The 25,951-nt window shown below is 40.3% G+C and overlaps 1 protein-coding gene across 1 annotated transcript in view; it reads left to right on the forward strand.

Annotated features, from left to right (window-relative positions):
* CA8 (carbonic anhydrase 8) overlaps nt 1-25,951 on the forward strand; it is a 40,378-nt gene that overhangs the window by 2,076 nt on the left and 12,351 nt on the right. Inside the window, exons 2-4 of the mRNA XM_035895878.1 lie at nt 94-285; nt 4,188-4,312; nt 23,523-23,618. Coding sequence (XP_035751771.1) covers nt 94-285; nt 4,188-4,312; nt 23,523-23,618 — 413 coding nt within the window. The remainder of the gene's footprint in view (nt 1-93; nt 286-4,187; nt 4,313-23,522; nt 23,619-25,951) is intronic.

A 25,951-nucleotide genomic window follows, 5' to 3' on the forward strand; every position in this document is an offset into this window, starting at 1 on the left:
CGGGGAGGGCGGGGAGGGTCTGGCGGGCCCGGGGCGCCGCCGTGCAGCGCAGGGTGCCGGGTCTCCCCGTGACGGCTTTCCCTTGTGCCTCAGGAGTGGAGTGGGGGCTGATTTTTCCTGATGCTAACGGGGAGTACCAGTCGCCCATTAACCTGAACTCGAGAGAAGCTAAATACGACCCCTCGCTCCTGGAAGTGCGTTTGTCGCCCAACTACGTCGTGTGTCGCGACTGCGAAGTGATCAACGACGGGCATTCAATTCAGATTGCCCTGAAGTCAAAATCAGGTATGCTGAAACACGGCCTCTGCTTTCCCCGCTACAGCTTGTGCTGCCTTCGGGCTCGCTCGGCGGGTATCCCGGAGCGTAGGGACAGCGACGGCTCCCAGCAGCGGGCGGTTGTGCTCGTTCGGCACGGGCTGTGGCCGGGGAGAGCCTTGCTGTTGACTTCAGTAGGAAAAGGAGCAAGCCTTGCGATGGGAGCCGCCAGTTTCAACGCCAAACTGGATGGTCAAGCCAGATCGCTTCAGAGCACGTCCAGAATTTCTTCTTGTGGGGGTGTCATCTAATTCACTGGCATTAACAGCTGTCTGCATTCAGCAGCAGTCCAAGACTATCTCTAAGATGGTGTGATGCCAAACTATTTTGTACAGCTGGCAAAATTTGTCCTTGGTCCAAAGACCATGTAAGTTAAAAGAACCTTTTCCGTTAATTTGAGTGGATTCTGAATGCTAACTCCAGAATTGGGCAGATTAAGACAGGTACTCCGGTTATACATGCTTACAATACTGATGAAGAGCAAGTAGCAAAGCAGTCCTCATTTCTTAAAGGGTTTTTTGGTGTCATTTGTCAAATAAGAATTAGAGGCAAGTAATAAAAGAAACAATTCCAACTTAAGCGAAATTGCAGTCTGTCATTCAGACCTTTCATCTGGGTGAACTACTCTGTATGAAGGGAGACAAATGTCAAGAAAGTAGGGGGGAAAAAAAGTCCACTGTGCTTTCCAGCACTCTGGTAGTTCTTACCATGTGTTTGAAAGAACATCCAAATTTTTCTAGCCAATCTTAGCTAGTAACAGCCTGTTGGGGGCATTTAAACAGCTGAACATTGTCAAACCATGAGGCATTCCAACTTGTGTTTCCTTCTGAGATCCCAGTAGTCTTGGGAGCCACAGCTGTGCTGAGTGAGGGAGTCAGCTCAGTTTTACCCTGAATGTTTTAAAAAGGAAGGGTTTGTTATTTTAACAATGATGCTTTCCCTTATAATGTCCTTTCCATGATAAATCCCATGTATTATTGCAACACAGAACATTTCTTTACACAGAATTTTGCGGATTTGTAACAGAATAGAAATTTTGTACTTCCAGTCAGTTTTACTGCCTTCATCAGAAGCAGAGCTCTTTTCTCAAGGAGTAAGGTTCTCCCTGAAGGATCAGGAAGGTTCTTGAATTCTCCTGTGGAGAAGTGAGAGTGACCGCAAATGATGTCATCGCTTGCATGCCAAAATGCAACTCCTTCAACTCTACCTTTCCCAAGGGCAGTTTGTAACTTAGTAGCAATAATCAGTAAGATAGGACCAACACACCTAAATGCATGTGCAAAAACATTGGAGACTTAGGAGAAGGAAAGGCTTCTTTTTAAACTTGAACGGAGTGTGAGGCCAGCCTGATGAGTCTTGAAATATAAGAAAATGTGAAATAGAAAAAAAGTTTGTTACTTGAGGTACGGAATTATGATTCAGGAAATCTTGTTTTAGTTTCAGCTTTTCCTTAGATTTTATGTTGCATAATTTCCCGTTCTCCATTTGCAAACTGGGGATAATTTTTCCATTTTTTGGGAGGGGGAAGACAACGTTTGTTTTCCCTACCAAGAAGAGAAAAGAGTTAATAAGCTGTGTTTGACCTAGTATTCTGGCCAATTTTCAGGGATTGCGGAAACTCCTGCAGCTTCTTTTCCTCACAGGGGATCTCTGATGACAAATCCATTTAGCCAGATTATTTTAATGGGAACTGTTGAGCACTAAATGCGTTTGAAACTCTTTCCAATTAATGTGCAAGAGATCTTCATCTACTGTAATGTTAACAGTCAAAGAAAAACTTCTTTGTGGAAAAAAGTAAACTGATTAAGACACATATTAAAAATCAATTTGTCATTACTGGTGATTGATTTTATCCTTTAATTCAGGACACGCAGTCCATCTGGAATTCCCAAATCCTTCTCGTTATTTAATTGCAAACATTTTCACAGGCTGCTTCCAGTCTGATCGTCGTACATGTGTTACGCATTAGGTGGAAGAAGCATGACCAACTGTGTAATGGAATTGTATACTGAAAAATGCTTTAGAGGATATCCTACTGACAGAGAGACTTCTCTTAAGCCAGCAGTGGATTGCACAGTGGATGATGGTTTCGGAATCATTTTCTAATGGGGATCAAAAATTGCTGAAAAGCAAAGCAAAGTTGAACATGTTTCATGCATTGACAAGGATCAAGATTTGATGAAAGGCAAAGGAAAGATAAACGTGCTTCATGCATTGAAATACTTTTATCATGGGATCAGTGTTGTAACTTAAGCCTCAGAAATAAACACTTTGAAGCTCCTGGAGATCCAGAACTACCTCATCTAGAGAACATTTGTTCTAGTTACACTTTCTCTAGGAGCAATACATTAAAACAGAGAAAATGCTCCATTTTCCTAAGAAGTAGCACTACTGGAGTATCGTGTTTCTTTTTGTTTGTCCAGATTTCTCTAAGTACTTCAATGTTCACCACATTTGTAGATTTTCCCTATAGGATATAGGTACAGACAGAATATAGATAAACCAAGTTTAAGAAGCAAATCTGAACCTATAATTACATTTAGGACATTTTGTTTCAGAAACCCTAATGGCTGTTTAGTTATGAAGAATTATTAAAGGAGGATTAATTGGAATATTTTTTTTTCCAATGTAATTGCTTATGAAAACCATAACTGATCAGTTTTCTTTCAGGTTTTTTATAGTTCTGTAGTTTTGTTTTTGTGTTTGTACAGTTGAAATATGATTCAATTGCTAATTGTGTTTTAGTATTACGCTATGTCTTTTGCTCCAAACTAAGGCCGTTTAGTTTGTGTGTCAAAATAACTTTATATTATGAAACTTTAATTCCCCAAAGCTGTAGGTTATGCAATTTAATAATCCTTATCAATTATCAGAGATTGTAAAAGATTTATTCAAACATAAGATAGAATTTAATGGATTCTGGGGAAAACTGTGAATGCCCTTAAGTAAAATCCAGCCCTGCCTAGAAGCCAATATTCAATGATTTCATTGGGAAGTTACCTACAGCTTGTGGAGTAATATTGGATCTGAAGCAGATTCAGAAATCCCTGGGCAAAATGTTTCCATTGATTAATTCCAAAATAGATTTGGCCTCACAAGGTACAGTTGCTTGCTTTTACTACTTACAGTAGAAGCCTCCATTAATGCAAAAGTATCGAGCTACAGTAACAAAGCCAGTTTGTTTTGTGTGTGTTGCAATTGTGGACAGATGCTTCATAAGAAATTCCGGATGTTTAAAAAACTAAGGTAAGAAAAAGCCATGGCTGCCTAGAAGCTGTTTTTAAGTAAATGAGGTATGTTGTTGCTCCTGTGTGTATGTTTGATTATATCTGGATATGGAGGCACTCTGTATCTCAGAAGCCTGACAGGTGGTATATGACTGAACACCTTTACCTAGCAAAATACCGGCAATCAAAAGTTTTCTATCAGTTTCTGTGGCTCATAGCAAATATAGGTGATGGAGATTAAGCATCTGGACAAGTTGGAGGCTGTTACCCGTTCAATTCAGAGCCCCCACCATCTGTTCAGAGCACACAGCTACTGTCTTGATAAGAGCAATAAACATATTCACTCTTCTGACTGATAAAGGTACAATGTTTTTATTTTGTATTATGACCAGCTGTTCTGTCTCATAAAACAAGGACTGCAGCATGACAGCAATTTCACTGTTGTTCGTAACTGCCTGAGTTTGCCTTCTCTACCTCCACGGTACTTCAAAAGTAAAGATGTCAAGTCTGTTGACATTACTCTTCTCTCTAGTACCACTGATGATAAAGAAGCTTGCAACAATCTCCCCATTGTATTTGGAGAACATATGCAGTGGCTTGTCTGCTTCGAAAGCCAAGTTCCTTACCATTTGTCTTCTTTCCCAGTGTTAATAGGGGGGCCGTTACCTCGAGGACATGAGTTTGAACTACATGATGTTCGATTTCACTGGGGGAGAGAAAACCAGCGTGGCTCTGAACACACGGTTAATTTTAAGGCCTTTCCCATGGAGGTAAGAGTGACACTGTGTTGCATAACACCCGCTAAATGCAAAAGATTTTATTTCATAGCTCAAATTCCCGGCAGTTCAAAAGAGAGTTTTAGCTCAGCATTTTATCACTTTATATTTCAACCACAAAGGTATCTTGCTGAGGTGTGCTTTAGTGCAGGTAAATTAGGATATGCATCTGGAATAGAATGCCTCCAGCACTCATCACATTGTGTGATTAAGTGGTCATAAAGTTAACTTGCAGAATTATTAACTTCTGTCTTAATAATATTAGTGTTCTAACAAGATCTGCCGTTTCAACACTTCCTATGTCACCTTGACTAATAGCTATAGATGGGGAGAGTTAGCCACTGGAAATATTTCCATGGTGAATAATAACAGCTTAGGTAAATTTGGAATAAGCATAGAGTAATTTGTTAAAGAAATAGCTTTACATACCTGAAAATTGAAGATTATGAGATATTCTTGGATTTGTTCTGTATTATCTCAATGAATTACAAAAATGTGAAACACAAGCAAAGTGTTAATGCAGCCTGAAAAAATTCAGCTGTTCATGGGGTGTCAGTTTGGACTCTTAGGCAGCCCAAATGCTGGGACCTATTTCTCCTGCCCTCCAGCAGCCGTTCATCATACTACTTTACTTCCCACTGTCCCATTGCTTACACTTGTCAAGAAGTGACTTCGAGTATCCCTTAGACCCTGGGCTGCAAGACTAGTTTTAACAAATATCAACCCTGATGTTTGGTGACTTCAGCTTTGCATCTTTTGTTTCATTTCTTGTGCACTATTGGTTTAAAGAAACTCAAGATTTTTTTCAGAGTTCTTTGAGTTATTCTTGCCTTATTTATCTATCATAATCCCTCACGAGCCTGAAACTCTGTTTAATTTTTTTCTGTGTTGTTCAATGCTAGAAAGTCTGTTATTGTAGCATTATTTTCATGAGTGCCAGACTACTGGAATAGAACTGCTTTATGGAAAAGGATATAAAAAGCATTAGAGCAACTACTGCAGAGCTAAGTGTAAGAAGTTTGTGGACTTACACCATCAGTCTGGTTCTTAGGGTTGTTCAGGTACTTTCTTTAAGAGTTGTGGGTCAGATTTTGGTCTCTGCTGTTCGCTATTTTGCACTGGTGCATCAATAAACCCCATATATAAGTCACTCATAGGGGCTTTGCAGGTTGAGCTGGCACAGATGATAGAATTATAGAATCATTTAGGTTGGAAAAGACCTTTAAGATCATTGACTCCAGCCATAAACCTAACACTGCCAAGTCCACCGCTAACCCATGTCCCTAAGTGCCACATGTACACATAGATCCTCTTTGCAGGTTGAGTTCAGGCAGATCCTGGCAATGCAGGAGAATTACTTGAATGGGGAAGACTCATCAACCAAAGGGAAAGCAGAGGAATCACATCTGCATCCTGGTTACCTGGCATAATATATACAACATGATTTATATGGGCAGTGAGACCTTCAGGATGCAGCAGTGTTCCCCTGAGGCGGGAAGTAGCTTGTTCATTATGAAACAGCTCTGCTTATAGTGCTTGTCCTCAAGGCTGATCCAGCATATGGTGATCAACAAATACTGACGCAAACTATGTTGAGAACCGTACTTGGGAGTCTATCAGGGTCTCCCGTCTCCTTGTTTATTAAGGAACTTTGCAAGCAGTCTTGGTGGTATGTGGGAAAAGTCTATTGATAATCTGCAGAAACCCCAAAATTCTCTACTCCAAATCAGTACAGATAAAAATATACTTGGCTCAGAGATGCAGAACAACAAACTTAATCAGTCATGAAGGGATTTAATTCTTCACCCACTTTAAAAGCAGCACGGCAGCTGCACAAACAGAATTCTGGCACAGTTGAAGAACGTCACCTGGAGGTGAGCAAGGCAGTGTTATCCTCTGTCTTGCATCTAAGCAGCTTTCAGCTAGACTCTGATCTCCAAGAAATAATTACTGATGCAAAAATTCTGTAGCAGAAAAAAAACTTACTCATAATACACTTTAAATACAGTGTGGATGTTTAATTTTGCAAACAGATCCTTATGCAGATTAATTCTTCTGGCATAAAATGACAGCGTAGCTTGTCGTATCCAAGGCCAGTTGCACACAGGTGTATTGGCTGAGCCATTTCATCATCTTCTGCCCCATGATGCAAGAAAGTCCAGGGCAGTTTCTTCCACAGATGAGCTGCATTTCCTTCTGCTATATGCACAAAGAGCTGCTATATTAAATACATCTCAAGCTGTCCAAATCAAATATTATACTTGAGCAATAATAGAACAGGTGCTTGTGACCACTATAAATGTTTGTGAAGTAGTACACCTGAGACTCCAGAATGGAAGATTTTGTGTTTCCATTCCAGGGACTGCCCCATTTAATTTTTTTTTTTTTTTTTGTGGAGAACAGTAATTTTCATCAAGGGACCAGGAAATCTTATTTTCTTAACTTTTAGCATTAGCACTGGTTTATACGGTTGCTGGAAATCACCATATTCTGAAGCTGTACTGGGCTTGATTTTCACTGTGTTTGTTCGTTACTGAACACAAACAGTGATGGGTGCCTATTTTGGCTATATACAAGCAGTCTGGTGTAGTTTATGCTTTTGTCCTGTACTAAATACAAAATAAGCTGGCAGTTGTTTGTGCACAAATGCATGCCTAGGAATATGTTGAGCACCAAGTGTGTAAGTTTGGATCTTCTGCCAGTGGACCAAATCTAGTAGGATGTTTTCCTAAGAAACTAGAAATTATTTACAAAGCAAATGATAAGGATTTAAAATTCTCCTCTTTGTGGGAGTAAGACAAGTCAAGGGGATGAGCAGTGGTATGAAAACAGAAGTGCTTGGTTTAAGTGGGTACATTAACAACACAGCAAACTGGGCCCAGATTGTATACTCCATTAGACTATTGTAAAACCCGAGCAGTTCTATAGAAACCAACTTTGAGTTTGAAGAGATCTGAAATGGCCAGCTAAGACTATTTATTGACTGGTTTTTTAGGACTGAAGACTCTAAGGCTTTATTTTATTACATTGGACCAAATAGTTGTGGAACAGCTTCAGATTATCAGTGTAATGATATTTGTAAAGGATGACTTTAAAAACGAGTGTTGTTTTTCAAAGTTTGGAAGAGCACTCTTTGGTTAGTCTCTTCATCTTTGATATCATAACTGCTTTTATATAAATTAGGCAATATCCTGTATTGGTTGGGTAATATCCTGTGTCTCTCAGTGCAAAAATCTATTATTTGTTACTAGACAGCTGGGGCCTTTGCACGTGGTTAGGATATATAGGTTCATGGTGAGCTGGGTTAGACTGCTAAGCTTATGTAACCTCTGGAGCAGCTTCTTGAAATAATTCACACTGTCGAAAAACATTGTTCGTCTGACTTGGAGGCTGAGTTCATTGTTATTTTTAGTACTATATGAAGCTCAGCAAAGATGTGTTTTCCACCTTCCTTGACTGAAGGAACCAGAATGTTGACAGTAATATGCCAGTGTTATCGTTTTCACTGAAACATCTGTGTCTGCAACCAGTCAGGAAAGCAGGACAAAACAATAAATAGTTGTTAAAGGTAAGGAAAAGCAGAAGGTTTTATGTATCAGTACAACGCTCCTCTCTCTGTTCCATGAAAACAAGAGCATGAAGGCAGTTATTGCCTTTTGGCCAGAAATTGGAAGGAGGCATTTGTGCAGCTTTGTCCAGATATCTTTCTCACCAAGTACTTCTACTACAGGTAAACGCTGTTGCTTTGCCTTTCGGCCAAAGTTACTTTGGCCACTGCTTGTGCTAGATGTTTAGTAATGGTCTTGACATTGAGAGACTGTTTCTTGCCAACAAATGGAACAAGGTACCAAAGATTAGATTGTGCTTTACAGTATACATTTCCACAGAGCAGTAAAATCCACATGTGAGTTACCTGAATATGATTTAGATGTAAGAAAGAGAGGAACTATTTGATATCTTTATTCCTCTCCTTCATGCCAAGAGTACGGATTGGAGAAGGAGGAAGAACAAATGAAGAACTAATGAAGCTCTGGCTCTCTCCCTTACTTCTGATGTATAAGAGGGAGATAGAGTGGGACAGGAATAGCAAATTACTGCTATTTATTTTTTTTATTAACAAAGTTAAAATAGGGGCAGCTAAAAATGGAGTCCCATTATATGCGATCTCTGCTTAAACACAGCATACTATAGTGTCAGGCTGAATCAACTTACAGACCAAAAAGGTGCGAAAGACAGCAGGAGAAAGTGAACTATATGATGACATCAATGCTGTTTTATGGGAAGAAAAAAGAAGTTTTCACTGTTTCTGAAGTAAGGGGAAACAGGGAAAATTATGCCTTAAAGGTGTCTCTTCCTCTTAGCTATTCAAGTGGTGGTGTGACCAAAGGCACAATCTGGCCGTAAGGGAACAGTTGTTTGCAGGCCACTGCTCTGAAATAAAACTGTATCTGAGAAAATAAAAAGGTTCCTTTCACCACTTGTAATATGACCAGGAGGATAATTCTCTGTAATCCATCCTCTTTAAAATGTAGGATTATATTAGCTGTGAACCATGTGAAAGCTCTCAGTAGAAGAGGATTGGCAGAAAATAATTTAAAAATTGTTTCCAAGGTGTGCTGGAAGATTAAAAACTGTATTATTCTCTGTCCTACAGTTTTTGAATAGAACAGAAGAAAATCCAGTTGCCTGAAGGACCAGAATCAGTTCTGTACAGGAAGAGAAATGTACCTTTCTGTTGTGTAATGAAGAGCTGACTAATTAATTCTGTAGACTCCTTCAAAGTTACTGAAATACCTGCCACAATGAAGTTAAATATAATGCAAAAAACATATCCTACCCTCGATCTGATTTAAACCATTAGTTTTTCCTTTGTTCATGTGAAACGGTGCCTGCCTAAGGGATCTCATCAAACGGAGTTACAGCTTTAGGGCTTCAGGTTAGGCTTGTTAACGTTATGCTTATCTACTCAAGTCTTTACAGTCTTTGGCATGGGGATTTCTCTGTGCCTGGCTCTGAAATCAGATACCTGCACACTGTGCATCCCCTTTCTGGCATTCCTTGAGAGGAGGTGTCATGCTTTCAACATGGGAATGTACTCTTTGATGACTTTTAATATTCTTTGCCAGCATTACTTAATCTTGCTGTCTGTTTTAATCAGTATCTTATATAGTTTGCTAGCAAATTATTTGGGTTAAAAAAATAAACCAGAGTATTTGTAATTGTAATAGAAGGCCTGGGAGATAGTGTGCACGCAAGCGTGTCTCTCCCTCTTTATGCAGAGACTTACAAACTGCAGTGGGACTGGGTAGGTGCGAATGGCAAGCAGGATTTAATCCATAATTAGAGTGGTTTCTAACATGTGAGCTCAGTTCTGATACCGGTGGATTTTTGCCAGTAGCTTTAATGGGATTATGATCCCAGTCATAAACCCTAAAAGAAAAGGTTTTAAACCAAGGAGTAAATCCTGTTGCCTTAGCTGATTGCATTGATTACCTGCTTGTGAAAAAACATTAATTCATTCCGCTCACTTTGGCAGCACAAGACCTATGAATGAAGAATATTGTGCTTAGGCAGTCATGAATTTAAGAGGAGGCAAAAAGAACAGATTCCAGAAGGGTTCGTGTAGCTTCATGATGAGGTCTGGAACTCTGCTCAGAAAATGTCCAAGTTTTCTGGTGGAAAATTAACTTGTTACTCCAAGGCTTGGATGATTTTCTAAATTTTGGAATCGTTGCAGATGAATACTGTGAGCTGTGATTAAAACAGTGTGTCTTACAAGAAAATGATGACATTCATGTAATAGCTGTATCCTTGGCAGGTTATGAATAACTATTAATAATAGTTTAAAGTAGATATGCCCATTGGACATTATCTAATTTTTGAGGACAGAATTGTGGAAAAACACAGGAAAATCAGGCCAATATCTAAGCAGATGTTTTCAGTTTTGTTTTCCAAATCTGCAATGATTTAAACAGAAACAATCTTTTACGCATTATGTAGATGACATTTATGAACATAACAATAATACTTAGCTTTACACAGCACTCGATGGGCAAAACTGGTGCTAGCACCAATTCTAGGTCTGTCAATGAGTTGTATTACATGGGATCCTAGCCCCATATGTGCAGGTGTTTAAGTATTTTTCTGTGTTTTTCTGTGTACTGTACACTCTGGTCCCCTAATTGATGTGACTTCTGTTTGGGTTTTTTTGTAATGACACTAAGCTGGGAGGTCTCCGTCCCCTCCCAGTATACTGGGAAACAGAAAAGCAACAACAAGATAAAAACAAAATTACCATTGTTGTAAAAGCACACATGAGCAGCTTACGACTCTTGAGATCATGAGTTGCTAAGCTCTTTTAGTATTATATTTTTATTGTGGTTGAGAGTTAATTTGACCTAAATAGGCACATGCAGTCTCTAAAGTATACTTTGTTTCTAGGTAATTTGTCAATACAAGCTTGGACTGGCCCTTGTTTTGCTCAGTCACAAAGAGTTTGAATTTTTTAGGGAATAAATCTACATGCTTTGTATTGTAGATTCGTGAAAAAAGCAAGTGCAAAAATGGGCTGATGTGCTAGCACAACATGCTTTTAGCTTGGCTAGTGCCTGAGAAATACTCAGTTAAGCTCTGCGGAAGAACCGTACATATCTTCAGAAGTAGCAAATGTGATTTCCTTTCTGTGCAAAATCTGCAATTTATTTATTGGATTGTGGAAGACATACAAGCTGCCAGACACCAGGACAAAGAAGATTAACAGTCTGTACTGAAGCTTCTTTATCCTTTTGTCTCTCTTTTAAGAGTTGTCTTATTTACAGCCAGTGATGTGTGGAGAAACTTTGTCGCTCATATGCACCTAAAACTCTTTTGTGGTGGTTGAGATAGTCTGTGATTTGTAACTTCTACCATGATGGAGAATTTGATTGAACAGAATAGGAAAAAACTCTTCTAAGGAGAAATGTCGCAGGTGGAGAGAAGTTGGGTGAAGGAAATGAGAAAGAGAAGAAATGAGGACTGACTTAAGAGGGGAGCCCTTCTCTGGGCTCCCTGTTCCATCTTACCTCCGCTTACTGGTTTAGTTCTGCCAGGAGTTGAGGACAGTCTTTGCACTTCACCTGTAAGAGACATTTTACACCAAATTTTCTTGCAGTTGTGCTGGGCTAAGATGCAATGTTCAGTCGCAGCCTGTACTAACAGGTTTGGTGGTGGCATCCTCATGGATGCAGGCAAGTAGCCTTGAACAAAATAGCTCTCAGCAATCCATGCCCGCGGTGAAAACAATATAGCCTCTGATACTTTTAAAAAAGATGTGAATCTTTTCTAGTCCTTGAGCAGAATTATAGCTTTGCCTTCTACTTACTCTGCTCTCTCACAGAAGTGTCTTGGTGACCGTGCTTGTACTCATGGATATAGAGGCTGCTATCGTGACTTTCCTTGTTGCAAACCCCGTTCCCAACTCTAACAGGATGGCTACTTACATTTTCACTCTGCTGTGGTAGAGGAGCTTGTGTAGTCTCTTAAAAGATAGGACTTCTGAAGAGGATTTAAGCCCAACTTTGAGCACCACAAGATGGCTGCTCAAGTATCTTCCTTGCCATTTTTCTTGGCTGTGTGCCCTTGATGCGATTTGCTTCAGTTATACGTCATTTTCTAATTTCTGCCATGATCATTGCTGGCACTCTGCTTGCATCTTGCCTCAGTTTCCTGGTACCTTGGTTCTCCTGTTTGGTTTTCTTTGACACTTTGCCCTAACCACTAGGCCTAACTGTTCTACTATCTAAGATCTGTCATTTGTGGAATGGAGATTCCTTATTTCCTCCCTTTCCATGCTGTATGCTTGTGTCAGGACCAGCTCCTAGGTTGGCCGCAGTGTGTAAGTGAATACTCTAACAAAAAGGTAATAGCTTTCTGATGCTAAACTCCAAATTTTGTTCTTTGTGCTAATGGTGCAGACATGGCTCTGTCCATTTTAAAGGATAAAACTTACAGATCATCTAAGAGCTGAAAATCTTTGAAGGCTTCAAAGTATTAGCTGTCATGCCCAAGTGCTTCACAAGCACAAGTAATGTAATCCTTAAAACATCAGTGTGAGGGAGATGAGTTCTGCTATTGTCAATGAACTGGCAGAAAACAAGTTCAAAGGGATTAAATTATTTAGCAATGATCATACATGATGCCTTGTTCAGAACTGTCAGAGAGCTGAGTCATGATTCCTAGTTGCTTGAATTCTAGTATGACTTGCAGACACCGTAGTACCAAAATATCTAATTTAGGTTGTAAATACGAGTTCAGCAATTTAACCATGGGACTATCTTATACCCTAGTTCATAGACCACTGTTGCCAATGAGATATTCTCACTGGTCATTCCTGCCTTCTCACTGTGCCAGCATTAAGCCACATAATGGACTGGACCAGGAAACAGTTAAAATTTAACGAAATTTGGGGAGTTTATGGAACTACAGGAGAGCAGCAAAGTATAACACCATTATGCAGTCTGCAACCTTGCAATTCAAGAGAAAACTGTTGGAGATGCATAATGAAGTTTATTGTTTCTATGGAAGCTTAGCCAACATTGCAGAAAAAAAAACTGACTTGAGTTTCCTAGAGGAGTGTAGTATGGAAGAAAAACTGCTCACTGGAGAACAGTCAAGATTATGACTTAAGAAGATAACATGCAGCTGGAGATTCTCATCTCTAAACGGAGACCCTTAGCTTTGAAACACAGAGAACTGTGGAATTCAAATCAGTTGTTAATAAAACTTAATAAATTAGTGGGGAAGGAGTTTTTTTATTTTTATTCTGCCTTCATTAGAGAATCTATTGTTGAAAATTAAATCAGCGATTTAAATCCTTCTACATATGAGCAGTCTGGTTTTAAATCCAGGGCAACAGATTGCAGCCCACACTTTGTGGAATTGGACATGGTATATTAAATGCTTAGTCATATAAATAACACTTCCAGAATTAAATACTTAACCCATAGCACTTTGTGTTTTCTGTCTTCTTGATGGCATTGCTACCCAGTATTATCATCAAATTCATTGAGGGCCAGTCCTTTTTCCAAGCTTCGCTCCTTCTAACTGTGGAGCTATAAAAGCACATGCAGACACACACACGCACCCACTCAGGTTGGCAAGAATCCCGAGTAAAAGCAGGATGGAGGGTCCTACACTAAAATCCTTGCTTTTTCCTTCCTGGCCTTCACAGTTCAAGGGAAGGAAGAACAGAGGCTTGAATGTGTATTTGTTCCTGTTAGCACAGGTAAGGGCAGACCCAGGACACCTCAGCCTACATTTTTGCTGGGGCCAGACGTGGTAACAATAACCTGCTCTGTGGTGTTCCTTGCTTCACACACTGAGCAGAAACTTGGCACAGTGAAGAGCCTGACCTATGAATCTGACAGTAATAACTGTGTAGCTTTTCATTTTCTTACTGATAGGGTTGATACTGAGAGTCAGCAATCTGGAATCAAGGGTGTTTTGTCTTTTTCATTCCTTCCTTAGCTTGTATAATTTTGTTACAGTTGGAAAAATGTTCATTTTTGATTAATTCCTGGTTTTGTTTCATCTCCTGTGTGTGCCAGTAGAAATAAGCAGTGGTTGTGCTTTCAGATGGGGAAGAAAAAATAAACACACACAAATTACAAATTCCACATCCTCAGTTTCCCCTATACCCTTCCATGTTTTGCCAATTGTTTTCCTAAGAAACAGGAAAGCTAATGTCAGATGTCAGCAGCCTCTGTGAGCAAATGAGGTATTTTGATCTTCTGTTCAAGGCCTGGACAAGGTCTAGGTAGGGTTTGCAAAGCTTTCTGCAGATTGGCGTCCTTCACAAAAACTAAGACAGGTAAAGACATTGGCGTTGTGGTTGGATGAACCATGAAGATAGTTTATACCCATGTCTTGCCTCCCTGGGAACACAGAGAACTGCAGCGGTGTTAGGCTTTGTGTCAGCCTCCTTGCATCCCCTTCCTCTTTTCTAACCGTGTATACAGTGAAAATGAAGCCCTCCTCTGAAGAGTTAGTCCATCTCTGGTTAGAAGAGGGACACAAGACCCATTTGTCCCTTTATTATTAAGTTTAAATTAATTTTCTTTTTTTTTTGCCTCTGAGCTGCTTTTGCCAGAACAGAAAGAAGAACATTCAGTTGGATATTTTATGGTTCCCATGACCTTTGTTTTTAGCTTACTATTTGTAGCTGTAGTCTTTTGAATCTCTCTCTATACATCAGTACTTCCTGCTGTTAATTTCATTTCTTCAGTGGACCAACAGTTCTTTGTCTTGCATGAAACGAGACTACTGCATGTGATTAGACTGTTCAGAGGGAACACAGACCCCTCGTTAATATTAGATATTGCATTGTTTTTCTTATTATTTTTCAGTATGGCTTACCAATGTAGGTACTTCTTTAGCACAAGCGATTTGCCACAGCAACTGCGAGAGAGTTTCCTGAGAGGATGCAAATAATTCAGTAGTACCACTATTCCTTACATTTTCAGTGGCACACCTGAAGGTATGCCACACAATTGCCTAGGCTACTTTTGCTGTTGCTTGGCTGGCTTTTTGGAAAGAGAATAGATTTTGGAAGGTGTCTTTGCAACCCTTCCTTTTACGATCCAACTAAAATAATTGTATTTACAACTGTGTTACAGTTCTGCCCTCTTTCAAAGGTGTTCATGGAGAGGGGAGCGCCAGTCAACAAGGGTTCTGGACTACCCTGATGTCCCAGTCAAGCATTTGTTCTGGATGTTTTGGCTATGAATTTAGCTTTTGACCTGAGACGTAGAGTATCTCGCACTGTGACTGCAAAGTTGCTTGAAGAGTATCTCCAGGATACCTTGTACTCTGCTCTGACTTGATTTGTTTGCATCTAATTTCTCTGATTTTAGATTACAGACTTCTTTGTTCAGGGAATGTCATATTGTTCTCCACATACTTGGAACCTGACGCTTAACCCACAGACTAGGCCTGCTAGATCTTTAACACTTTCAGAAACTTGTAACAAGTGGAAGTTCAGCAAAAACGGTGCTTTCCCTTCTCCCACGTTATATTAATCAGGAGGTTTTTAATGCTAACAGTGTTGTCATCTGTGTTTCTTGGCACTGCTTCAGCTTGTCTCTCTTAGTGCTGAAATTAGTGTTGCTTTCAAAGATAGGCTCAGAGTTCCCTTTATGTCATTTTTTTATGGCAATGATCTATGTATGAAATTTTAAAGATGATTTAATTTATACTGAAATTCAGTGGCATTTTGGCACCTATCCACAATAGAAGCATTGAAAAATTCAAGTCTACAAGCATAAACCAGGTACACTGATTAATAACCTAACTCCCTTGGCTACGCCCTTGTTCTCTTCTTCTTCTTAATTTTGCCCAGAGTTCATGATCTAGTTATTTGCTTTTATGTGCATTTGCATTTTCAAAGGAAGCATATTTACCTTGACTGAACTGTAATGTTTAACTGTGCAGGCTTTTTTCCTTTATGGGGTTTTGTTTCTTTTTCTTTGTGGCATGAAGTATGTACAGGTACTCCTGCTTCTCCTAAGACATTTTCAAACAGCCTCTGTATCAATTCCATTAACTTTAATTTCCTAAACCTCTCCTTCAGGCTGTTAATAACTAACTTTCTATTTTTTTAATCACTTTTCTTGAAGCTGTGTGCCCTGGTCATATCCTTGGTTCAGTCCCCTTGTGAGGATTTGGAACTTAATTACTGTATGTTATGGTCACTGCCAGCAGCTTAGTCAATTGCTTCCTGAAACGATTCAGTGCCAAGTCAAGTATCAACTTATAAATTCTTGTGTACATGTATAATAGCAAGACACAGTTTTTCCACATTTTGTCCTCCTGTGATGTTGTTTATGCAGTATTTGCGTTGTCAAAATTACAGATCATTATTGTACGATTGGGCTGTGTTGCCTTCCATTATTACTGGCTGAAATCCTCAGCTTGATTTCATCCCTCTCAAACCAGGAAAAAGACTTTATGCTGGCCCTAGTTTGGTAGCCAGAGTTTACCATTTGTACTGTTCCCTCCTCAGCTTTTAAGGCATATTGGGAATGAAACTGGAATATACTGATCTCTAACAAACTTGGGTGAGTTCAGGAGAATAGTTCTTAGCTCTACAACCTTTAGCAGAGCAGCTCTAAAGCTGCTTTAATTTACCTTAGGGATATAGATTCATCCCTGATATGGTGTTCATGTGGAATCAAAACAGAGTTTCAGCTCCATTCTCTTTCTCACCAGTCACAGAAATATGACAAAAAGCAATATGCTCAAAATTTCCAGACGAACATGTTTTAGATGCAACTCTGGTTAAGATGTGGTGATGCAGCGTTCACCTAAATATTAGTCTTTTGAGGTACAGCCTGTATGAATTGAAATAAGATTTAGGAAGGTATGAGAGCAGTAACCTATCTCTCATCCTTAGATGTCTTCTTGTCCTGTAATATTACTAGACTAAGCAGACTTTTCCAGAACTTGTAATTGCTAGTTGTACAGCTAAGAAGAAAGAGCTGTATAACCTAGTTCTGACCAATGAACAAAGCTTTCCAGAAGATTAATTTACACATGATGCAGCATGCATTGAAGAAAGAAGCCTTTGTAATAATTAGCTCCTTAGTAAAGAGTAAGAGTGTAGAGAGTGGAAAAAGTACAATAGGCCATGGCAACAGCATCATGAATTCAAGCAAGCCTAGTGATGATAGTGTCACATTCTGATGTTCTGATAGTTCAATGTGCAGATCTGAAGAGGCATTATTTAAAAATGACAGTCTTCTATTGCATGTACAGCACAAACAGGAGCCTGTTGAACTGAAGGATGCCTCATGTCACAACCTCTTGCAATATGGGCTATGGTTGCCAGTTAGGTTGAGGAAGGACCTACGCCCAGGCTGGGCAGATGTTTCATGTTGCCTCCTGCTGCCTCAGCTGCTGGTGGATTATCAGGCGTAAGTCCCCTCTAGGGCCTGGTTCTGGTGCCAGGGAGGTCAGGAGGAGTTTCGCTGTTAGCACATTTCCCCTTGACTCCGATGGGGTGTGGGCTTGGTGCTTTGTCCAAATTGCCTGGCTTAGCCAGTGGAAACGCTGCATGTTGAACATTGTTTTATAGGGATCTCAACAGCAAATTAGGGTTTCAGTAGTTTAGCGATAAGTATTCATAAAGAAAGCAGTTATAGTATATGGGCTCCTTTTTATGGTAGCAATTCATTCCAGATTGTGCAGATTTATAGCAAATTTGTAACACTAATATCATATAAGAGTGCAGAAATGTTGGAGCAGAGTCCTTCTTCTCCCCTTACCATTAATCAGATATGTCATAACAAAAGATGAGCTGTGATTTATTTCAGAGTGTATTTTCCTATAAGGAACAAAGTTGTCTCATATTTAGTCTGGCACTGCATGTTGCAGTAAGGGACAGAGCTAGTAGCAATTTTCTTGATGCTACAAGAGTTGGGTAAGCTTTGGTGAAAGTAAACCTTCAGTTTTATACCGATTTGAGACAGCTACAAGTGCATACTCACAAGGGGTGCCAGTCTCTGATATGAACATAGGTGGATGACTGAGAGGGTCTGAGAAGGAGGCGTGATTCAGGAGTCAATCAGGAGGTCATGGGCAATTCATGCCTGGGCTCCTGAACAGAAACTCCTGGGGAGTTTGAAGGGCAAGAGGCAAGGGGCCCAGGTTGCAGCAAGAGAGATTCTGATTAGGTACAAGGAGAAAAGATTCTTCACTGTGGTGGAGGTCAAGCACAGAACAGGTTACCCAGGGAGGTTCTGGGATCTCCATCACTGGAGATAGATATGCAAAACTTAGTTGGACAAGGCCCTGATCAACCTGATCTGACTTTGAATTAGTAGCTTAATTTTGAAGTTGGTGCTGCTGTGAATGGGGGAAGGAGGTAGTTGAATTTAAGAGGCCATTCCAAGATAAATTATCCTGTCATTATATGTTTTTATGTGTGAGCTGGGAATAAAGTAAGAACAGCGACAGAGATTAAAAGATCATTTTTGTTCTCAGTGAGCTTAGTACCCCACAGATTTCCACAGAGCAGCCAGTGGCCCAGACAGGGGGAAAATGTATGTGTTTTTATAACTCTGTTTTTTATTGAGAGAAACTGGCTTTCCAGAACTGATAAATGTGCTAGGTCTTACACAGTGACTCTTGATTCCTGCCAGAATCTGTCATTCCAGGGACTCTGATTCTGTGTAAAAATCCACCATCCCAGGCCTTTTCTTTTCATATTGACATAAAAGATATTTCTGTGGTAGAGAAAGGAATGAATTTAAGTGTAGGGCTTTAATTTGTTTATTGATTTTAAAGCCAGAATCTCAGGTCCTTACTTAGTTTTGAGAATGTTTTGATTTGAGACAGGCCCCTTGTTAATGTCAGTGTCAGCTTTTCCTAAGCAAGGACTGGGATCAGTAGTCTTTTGGTTGAGTAGGGACTGGATGACAATTGGGGAGATTCTCAGAATTTGTTCCATACAGAATAATCCTTCTTCAGGGTTTGCTCTGCTACCTGGGATAATTTCTTGATTTTTCCTGCAAAGGAGAGTCTCTCCAGCTATTCACAGAACAAATCAACCTTATCAGCACTTTATTATTTACCTTTATTGTCATTTGCCTTCATGAGTTTTCAGTTTATCTGATTTTAAGGAAGTCACTGCTGCAATTGTTTATTTTACAGCTGATATGTTAAAAGACTCCAAATTATGTTTTTATCCAAAAGAAAAATGTATTTTTTGAGTGCTAAGGAGTTTCTCTCAGCTTTCTGATTATTTTTTAAAAATACACTGTCTGGCACGCTGAGCCAGCCACCAATAATTGGTAACAGAAGAGCTGACTCATTTTGGTTATATAGAAACATCATAACTACCAAGTATCAAAACATTAGCTAACAAGTTGAGCAGAGCCTCTCCTGCCATACTGAACATGTGCAGCTTGTTTGTACTCCGAATGAAAACCACACAATGGTAAGCTGCCAATACACTGCAGCTGATTATTTAAAAAACCCCACATGGTTATGTTCATATTGGAGACTGGCACCCCCCGTGAGTATGCATTTTTTATGTAGCTGTCTCAAATCAGCGTAAAACTGAAGGTTACTGAAATACAGAGCATTAACCTAATAAGCCTCTGGCTATTGCTACTTGTAAGGTACAGACGCATGGGTATGAAGTTGTCAATGTGCATGGGCATTGTATTGTATTGACAGTTTAAAGATTTGTAAAAGCACTGAGGTCTTTCCTCTGTAAACATATGATTCCCATAAATATTAACAAGAGTTACAGGACGTGTTGTTTGTGGACTGTACTCTCTAGAGTTCAAATTTTGTAATGTTTGTAAACTTTTTGCCATTTTTTTAAAACTGTTATCTGGTGTTTTCATCTGATGTCATTACAAACAAAAAAAGAGCAAACAAAAGGCAGAACAGCTCCAGAGAACCATGTGAACACACAGGATAAACCACAATTTCAAACCAGCACTTTGCCATGAACACTCAGGCCTTACTCCTTCCTTGCTATTATTTCCCTTTCTGAAGCACTTTTTCATTTACTTACCCAGCTCCCATCTGAGCTGCCTTTTTCCTGCTCTGTAGAAGAATTCATTTGACTTTACTTCCATTTATTTAAGTGCATGTTGACATTGCTTATTTATTTAAATGTGCATGCATGGGCTTATCAGAGTCAGAGCAAAAGATGTGAGTCCTGTTGGCCTGTTGTTAGGAAATATTGTGGTATTAATTATTATTTTCCATTAGGTTGCCTGTCTAATTTCAGTTTGCAAATCCCTAATGACAGAACCTTTTCTGTGAATAGCTATTCTGAATATCACCTTGATTCAGAACATGGGAACATAATAAATACACTGCTAGATCAGGCCAGTGGTCCATCCAGTAGTCTGTCTCTAGCAGTGTCAGTAAGGGATGCTGTACAGGGAGAGCGCATGAGCCTGACCAGTTTTTGTTGTACTCCCCAGCCATCTACCATCATAGGACTAGGACTGCTAGAGGCAGCATCTCAACTGGTTGTCTTTATTGTCTGTTTTTGGACTTGTCCATAATTTGTCTAATCCAGTTATGAACCTGCTGATACTATTTGGCATCACAGTGTTTATGACAGCAATTTTACAACCTGCTGTGTAAAAAATAATTACTAATCCACTGTAATTATCACCACCTCTGTGGACCAGAAGTCCATTCTACCTTGGGCTTTAGGAACCCAGTACAAAATGATGATTCTTGTCCAAGGAGCCTAGGCATCCTTGAGCAGAACCTCAATGTTATCTCAATGTTACTTTGGACTGGGAAGTGCTGACTGCCTATTGCTGTACCTTTAGTAATGTTGATTACTAAACCTGAACCTAGTGTAAGGGTATCTACATTAGCCTTAAGTACATCCCTTTTTTGTCTTTGTGTTAAGTTTTCTTTTTTTTTTAGTAGACCATCCTGACCTCTACTGAGCTGGTGGAGAGGAAGGAGGCCTGGAGGGGATGCAGAGACCTAAAGATACTCTTAAAATGTGTAGCTAATACTTGACTTACTCTCCCCATGTCTCCTGGGGATGTGGGAAGAGGTGCTGGCCAGTAGGTATGTTCCTTGGAAAGCAGTTCCAGCTGCAGGGCTTTTTGCACCGTGGTCCCCCTTTCTTGCAGCAGCTAAGTGTATTTTGCGGTGCGTCTTCCTGTCAGGCTGTTTATGCTGCTGCACAGACTAATTCTAGACCTCTTAATGTTTTATAGTATTACGCATTTTTCTAGCTGGTATATAGCCTTATCATAGGAAAGTCTCCAATGATTCTGCTGCCTAAGACAGGACAACAATCTGTTTTTGGATAAACTGGGGTTGATGCTGGTATGGTCTGAAGCGCTTGCTCATTTTCCTCTTGCTGGGGCTCAGCGTTTTCCTTTCAAATCCTCAGAAAAAGCCCACTGTTGTCAGAATGCAGACGAATGTCAGATTAGACTTCACCTCCAAAGGAGCGTAACACGCTGAATGCCACGGCAGCTTTAGCCAAGACCCGCCTGTTGACACAGTCAAAGTCATGGTCTCTTTACATTTGGCGATTGCCCTCAGCGCTATTGTTCCAGCCACCAGAGGACAAGCTTGCTTTGACATTTCCAGCCAGCCGAGTCGTGGTGCCATGCAGCGCTGTGATCGCTGCACCCAGGACATTGCCATCTCGCCTGCCGTCACCCCAACCTCATTCCTCCGCGTTTCCTTCTCAACGTAAGGATTTTGGTGAGGATCGTGGGACTCCGTGAGCCCCCTCTAGTGGATAGCTGATGCTAACTCCAGGCTCGTCTTGGGAAAGGCGATGCTTTATCTGCTTGGGAGGTGGTAGTTCTGTGTCTGCCAAAGTGAGCGCTGGAGACTGAAATCTCATCATTTGATCCTGTGGTTTTGTTACTTTAAAAGCCAAGGCAAATCAAATGTGTAACAGAGCTTTTTATAGATGATAAAATATGTGTCACTAAGTAAATCTATCGGCGATAGTGAGATAGCTTAGTTCTAACAGGGAGCATTTGTATGTCTAGAAGTTTTGTAGCTGTGGGCAAGTACATTTGTACTAGTGTTCTTATGTGCAAAGGAATTACTATACTTTTTTAAAAAAGTTTTCATGTTTTTTACCACAGCAGATGCCTTTGATCAGCATGAATAAAATTATTTGTATGATAATTTGGAATTTACTTCGATTTACAATATGTTCATTTAAAATTTTGTGTTGACTTTTGAAATAACAATCATCAGGAGGAGCACCCAGAATTCTCATTGGAGGTAAAATAAGGGGAGAGTGACTGCTTGAGAAACTGGTCTTCTAATAAGCTGAGATGCCCGAGTGAACTCCTGCTGTGTAAGCGGGAATAAGCATATCACAAAGGCCGTTACTAGGCAGAAATGAAACACAAAATAGGGAGACATGCTATCTGTTTTAAAAACTAATTTTGCTTAAGGTAGAAACAATGTTAGATAACAGGGTGACATTTTAACTTCTTAGACACATGACTGAGCAAAACATTGATCACGATTTTACAACAGGAATTAAATCTAAGAGTTTGTATTTTTTTAGCTCTTTTATCTGTATGGAACGTGCAAAAGTTGTTGGCAGATAAACTTCAAAGGAGCTATGCTTAGGACATTGAAGCTCTGCAATGTTATCAGACCCAGCCACAGAGATTACATTTTAGCATTAGTGCTGGAAAAACTCGTGTTTGAAATGCATATTACCTCCCAGTAGAGAGTGCTGCCCCTTCCTTCCTTCCTTCCTTCCTTCCTTCCTTCCTTCCTTCCTTCCTTCCTTCCTTCCTTCCTTCCTTCCTTCCTTCCTTCCTTCCTTCCTTCCTTCCTTCCTTCCTTCCTTCCTTCCTTCTCCCATCTCCTTTCCCACCCCCCTCCTTCCCCTCCCTCCCCTCCCTTCCTTCCTCCCTTTCCAACCACCTGCTGGTCTGTCTCCCAGCACTTTTCTCAAACACTACTTCCCAAGTCATGCTGTCACACCTCACCAGAACAGGCTTCGTGTTTACCATCCGGTGCCCACTGCCTGACATCTATTCACTCATTAACCCCCCCAGGCCCTGTTACCCTGCAGAAGGCGGCAGCTGAGGGCTCGTGTTTGACTCCTTAGCATCCCTTTCACTGCTCTTCCCTAAGGTGGTCCTTAGGCCATTTTTCTCTGCTTGACTTTCTCTATGTTTAACCTTTCCTGAAATCACTTCTCCTACTCTTAATACTGACATTTGAGTGACTCATCCTGGGAGGTGATACGTGAGACAAGTGACATTAGGGTAGTACAGTCAGCCAGTCAAGCCTGTGTTTGGGCTGCCTATGTCCATAACCATGCTCCTGCCCTGGAAGAGAGCTGGCTGGCTGAGAGGCAATGCTGGTGGGTTTCATTAGCTGACGTTTCGGTATTCAAAGAGAGGGAGTTGGTAAATCATCATTAGCATAGTTATTCACACCTTTGTTGTAGATATTTGGTAACTGGCTATACATCACTTTCTCCACAGCTGGCCTGTTTTTCTTGGGATTCCTGATGTTTATAATAGGAATCCACTTACATATACATACACAGCCATAGGCATGCACATATGTATATTCACGCATGCACACACACATGCTGAGGCTTTCTTAATTGACCTTAACTGCTGGTGGTTTTTTATTACAAAACATATTTCTCTACTGGTCTATTTGCACTGCTTTATTTTAGCTTCATCTAATGCACTGGAACTCCACACTGTACAGCAGCATTGATGAGGCAGTAGGGAAGAAGCACGGCATAGCTATTATTGCTTTGTTTGTGCAGGTAAGTTTCCTGTGTTGCACTTGTTATCATGCACTATCATTTGTCTGAGGAAAATAAGTTCCTTTCAATTTTCTTTAATTTTTAATGATTTCATAAAATGAAATGATGTATGACTGTTGGTATTCTATTCAAAAGATACTTCTCAGTCATATCTTCTGTGTATGTGCTAAATAAGTAATTCTTGTTTAAACGGGATATTGAAAGTATGTTAGTTAAAGAAAGGATAATACGTAGTCGGCCATCTCTCTCTGTGGCTATACGCAGATATCCACTCTCCATTCCTCTGAGGGCAGAGTGAGGGCTGTCAGGAGGTACGGGTGCATCACTACCTCTGTAATGTGTTTTTCTCCATTCCTGGCCAGGCCTGCTGTTCGGGGATCGAGGAAATATACAGAGGAGAGGAGGAAAGAGGGAAAAAAAACCCCTACTAACTCACTGGCACAGCCAAAAAATGCTGTTAGGATTGTGTTTTCTGAACACAGTGACAAGTATATTTCTTCACACAGGGCAAATGGAGTGATGTTACTTCTTCAGAGATGCCAGACTGAGTGGCTAGAGTCTTGCCACAGACCCACAGAGAAGCCTGCAAGGAGGAGGCTTAAAGCTTGCTGGGGAGAAGGTGTAATGCAAGCTGGGAAGTTAGCCCCATAATCTAATTGCCGTTGAAGGTTTTTCAAGGGCTGCACTCTATAAAGAAGATTTTCAGTTTTAGTCCTCAAGCACCAGATTCTCATCCTCCTCATGAGAAATGGCAAACTTTTTTATTTAAATGGGTTTGGAGGAAGAGGTTTAGAGTCCGTGCTTAGATCAAATGGATTTTCTTTCACAGGGATATTATTAATTTGTCGTATTCCATAACGAGTTTATGAATGCCTTTGAGCTTTACCTCTGTTTGAATTTAAAGGTGCATTGGTTACAGCTCCAACACTCAGATAGAACTGCTAAAAATGGAAGTTAGAAAATCTTCAGTTTTGTATCCTAGAGGGCTGAGTGATAATTGCTTATGTAAGTCACCTTCTAATTCCAGCAGAGGTAACCTTTGAGTTAGTTAGAAAGTTATATATAAATTCTTAAATAAATCTGAAACTTCAATGATACACTTTCCATTTCTGGTCTCTCATCTTCATCAGAGTTCTTAAGCATTCCAAAGGACTTTTTCATTAGCCAAGAATGGTGTCATGTAATTACAACTGACCAGGAAAAACAGTACTTATGCTGTTTATTAAAGGAACAGGGAGAGGAAATTTGGTGACCATTTTCCCTGTTAAAGGCATGGAAATATAATAGTTTTGCAACACAGTTCTCAAACACGTCATTTTAAGGTCAATGAAAATATTTTCACTGATTTAAGTGACAGCCCTTAGTGATTATTAATTTAGAAACAGCATCTTTGAAGTGATTTCAATATCTTTTACCTGCTTCAAAGGTTTTAAATGGAAATTTAATTCTGAAACAAAAGAAAATCCTCTTAAATTCCTAGAAATGACAAACTACCTGTTGTTGACATTCAATTGTTTCCTTCTAGTGACTACCGTGGCATGCTATTCCAAGAGAAACAAAAAGCAAACAAATTTTTCAGGGTCCTGCTGTCCTGTTCTCACTCATGCCCGCTTCATTCCTCACCTCATAGGCACACACATTGGCAAAGAAGTCAGGTAGAAGGCCATTCTGAGTCTTCCTATTTTGCCAATGTCATTCTGAAGGTAAAAGCTAGGGTGGTAGGATGGGTGATTTAGATCAGAAGCAGCTGAAATCAGTGTACAGGGTAAACAACGTTCATAAAAAATAAGAATATCTTATTTGAAGAACAGGTTTCTTTTGAAAGCCCCATCTTAGAATCATAGAATCATAGAATCATAGAATGTTTTGGGTTGGAAGGGACCCCTAGAGGTCATCTAGTCCAACCCCCCTGCAGTGAGCAGGGACACTGCTAACTAGATCAGGTTGCTCAGAGGGCCGTCCAACCTGGTCTTGAATGTTTCCAGGGATGGGGCCTCCACCACCTCTCTGGGCAACCTGTTCCAGTGTTTCACCACCCTCATTGTAAAGAATTTATTCCTTATATCTAGTCTAAACCTACCCTAGTTTAGTTTAAAACCATTACCCCTTGTCCTGTCACAGCTGGCCCTACTAAAAAGATTTTCCCCATCTTTCCTATAGGGCCCCTTTAGGTATTGAAAGGCTGTAATCAGGTCTCCCCGCAGCCTTCTCTTCTCCAGGCTGAACAAGCCCAACTGCCTCAGCCTGTCCTCATAGGAGAGGTGCTCCAGCCCCCAGATCATTTTTGTAGCCCTCCTCTGGACCCACTCCAACACTTCCATGTCCTTCTTGTG

Source organism: Egretta garzetta, unplaced genomic scaffold (genome assembly GCF_000687185.1).
Source record: "Egretta garzetta isolate BGI_Z169 unplaced genomic scaffold, ASM68718v1 scaffold340, whole genome shotgun sequence".
Classification (NCBI taxonomy): Eukaryota; Metazoa; Chordata; class Aves; order Pelecaniformes; family Ardeidae; genus Egretta; species Egretta garzetta.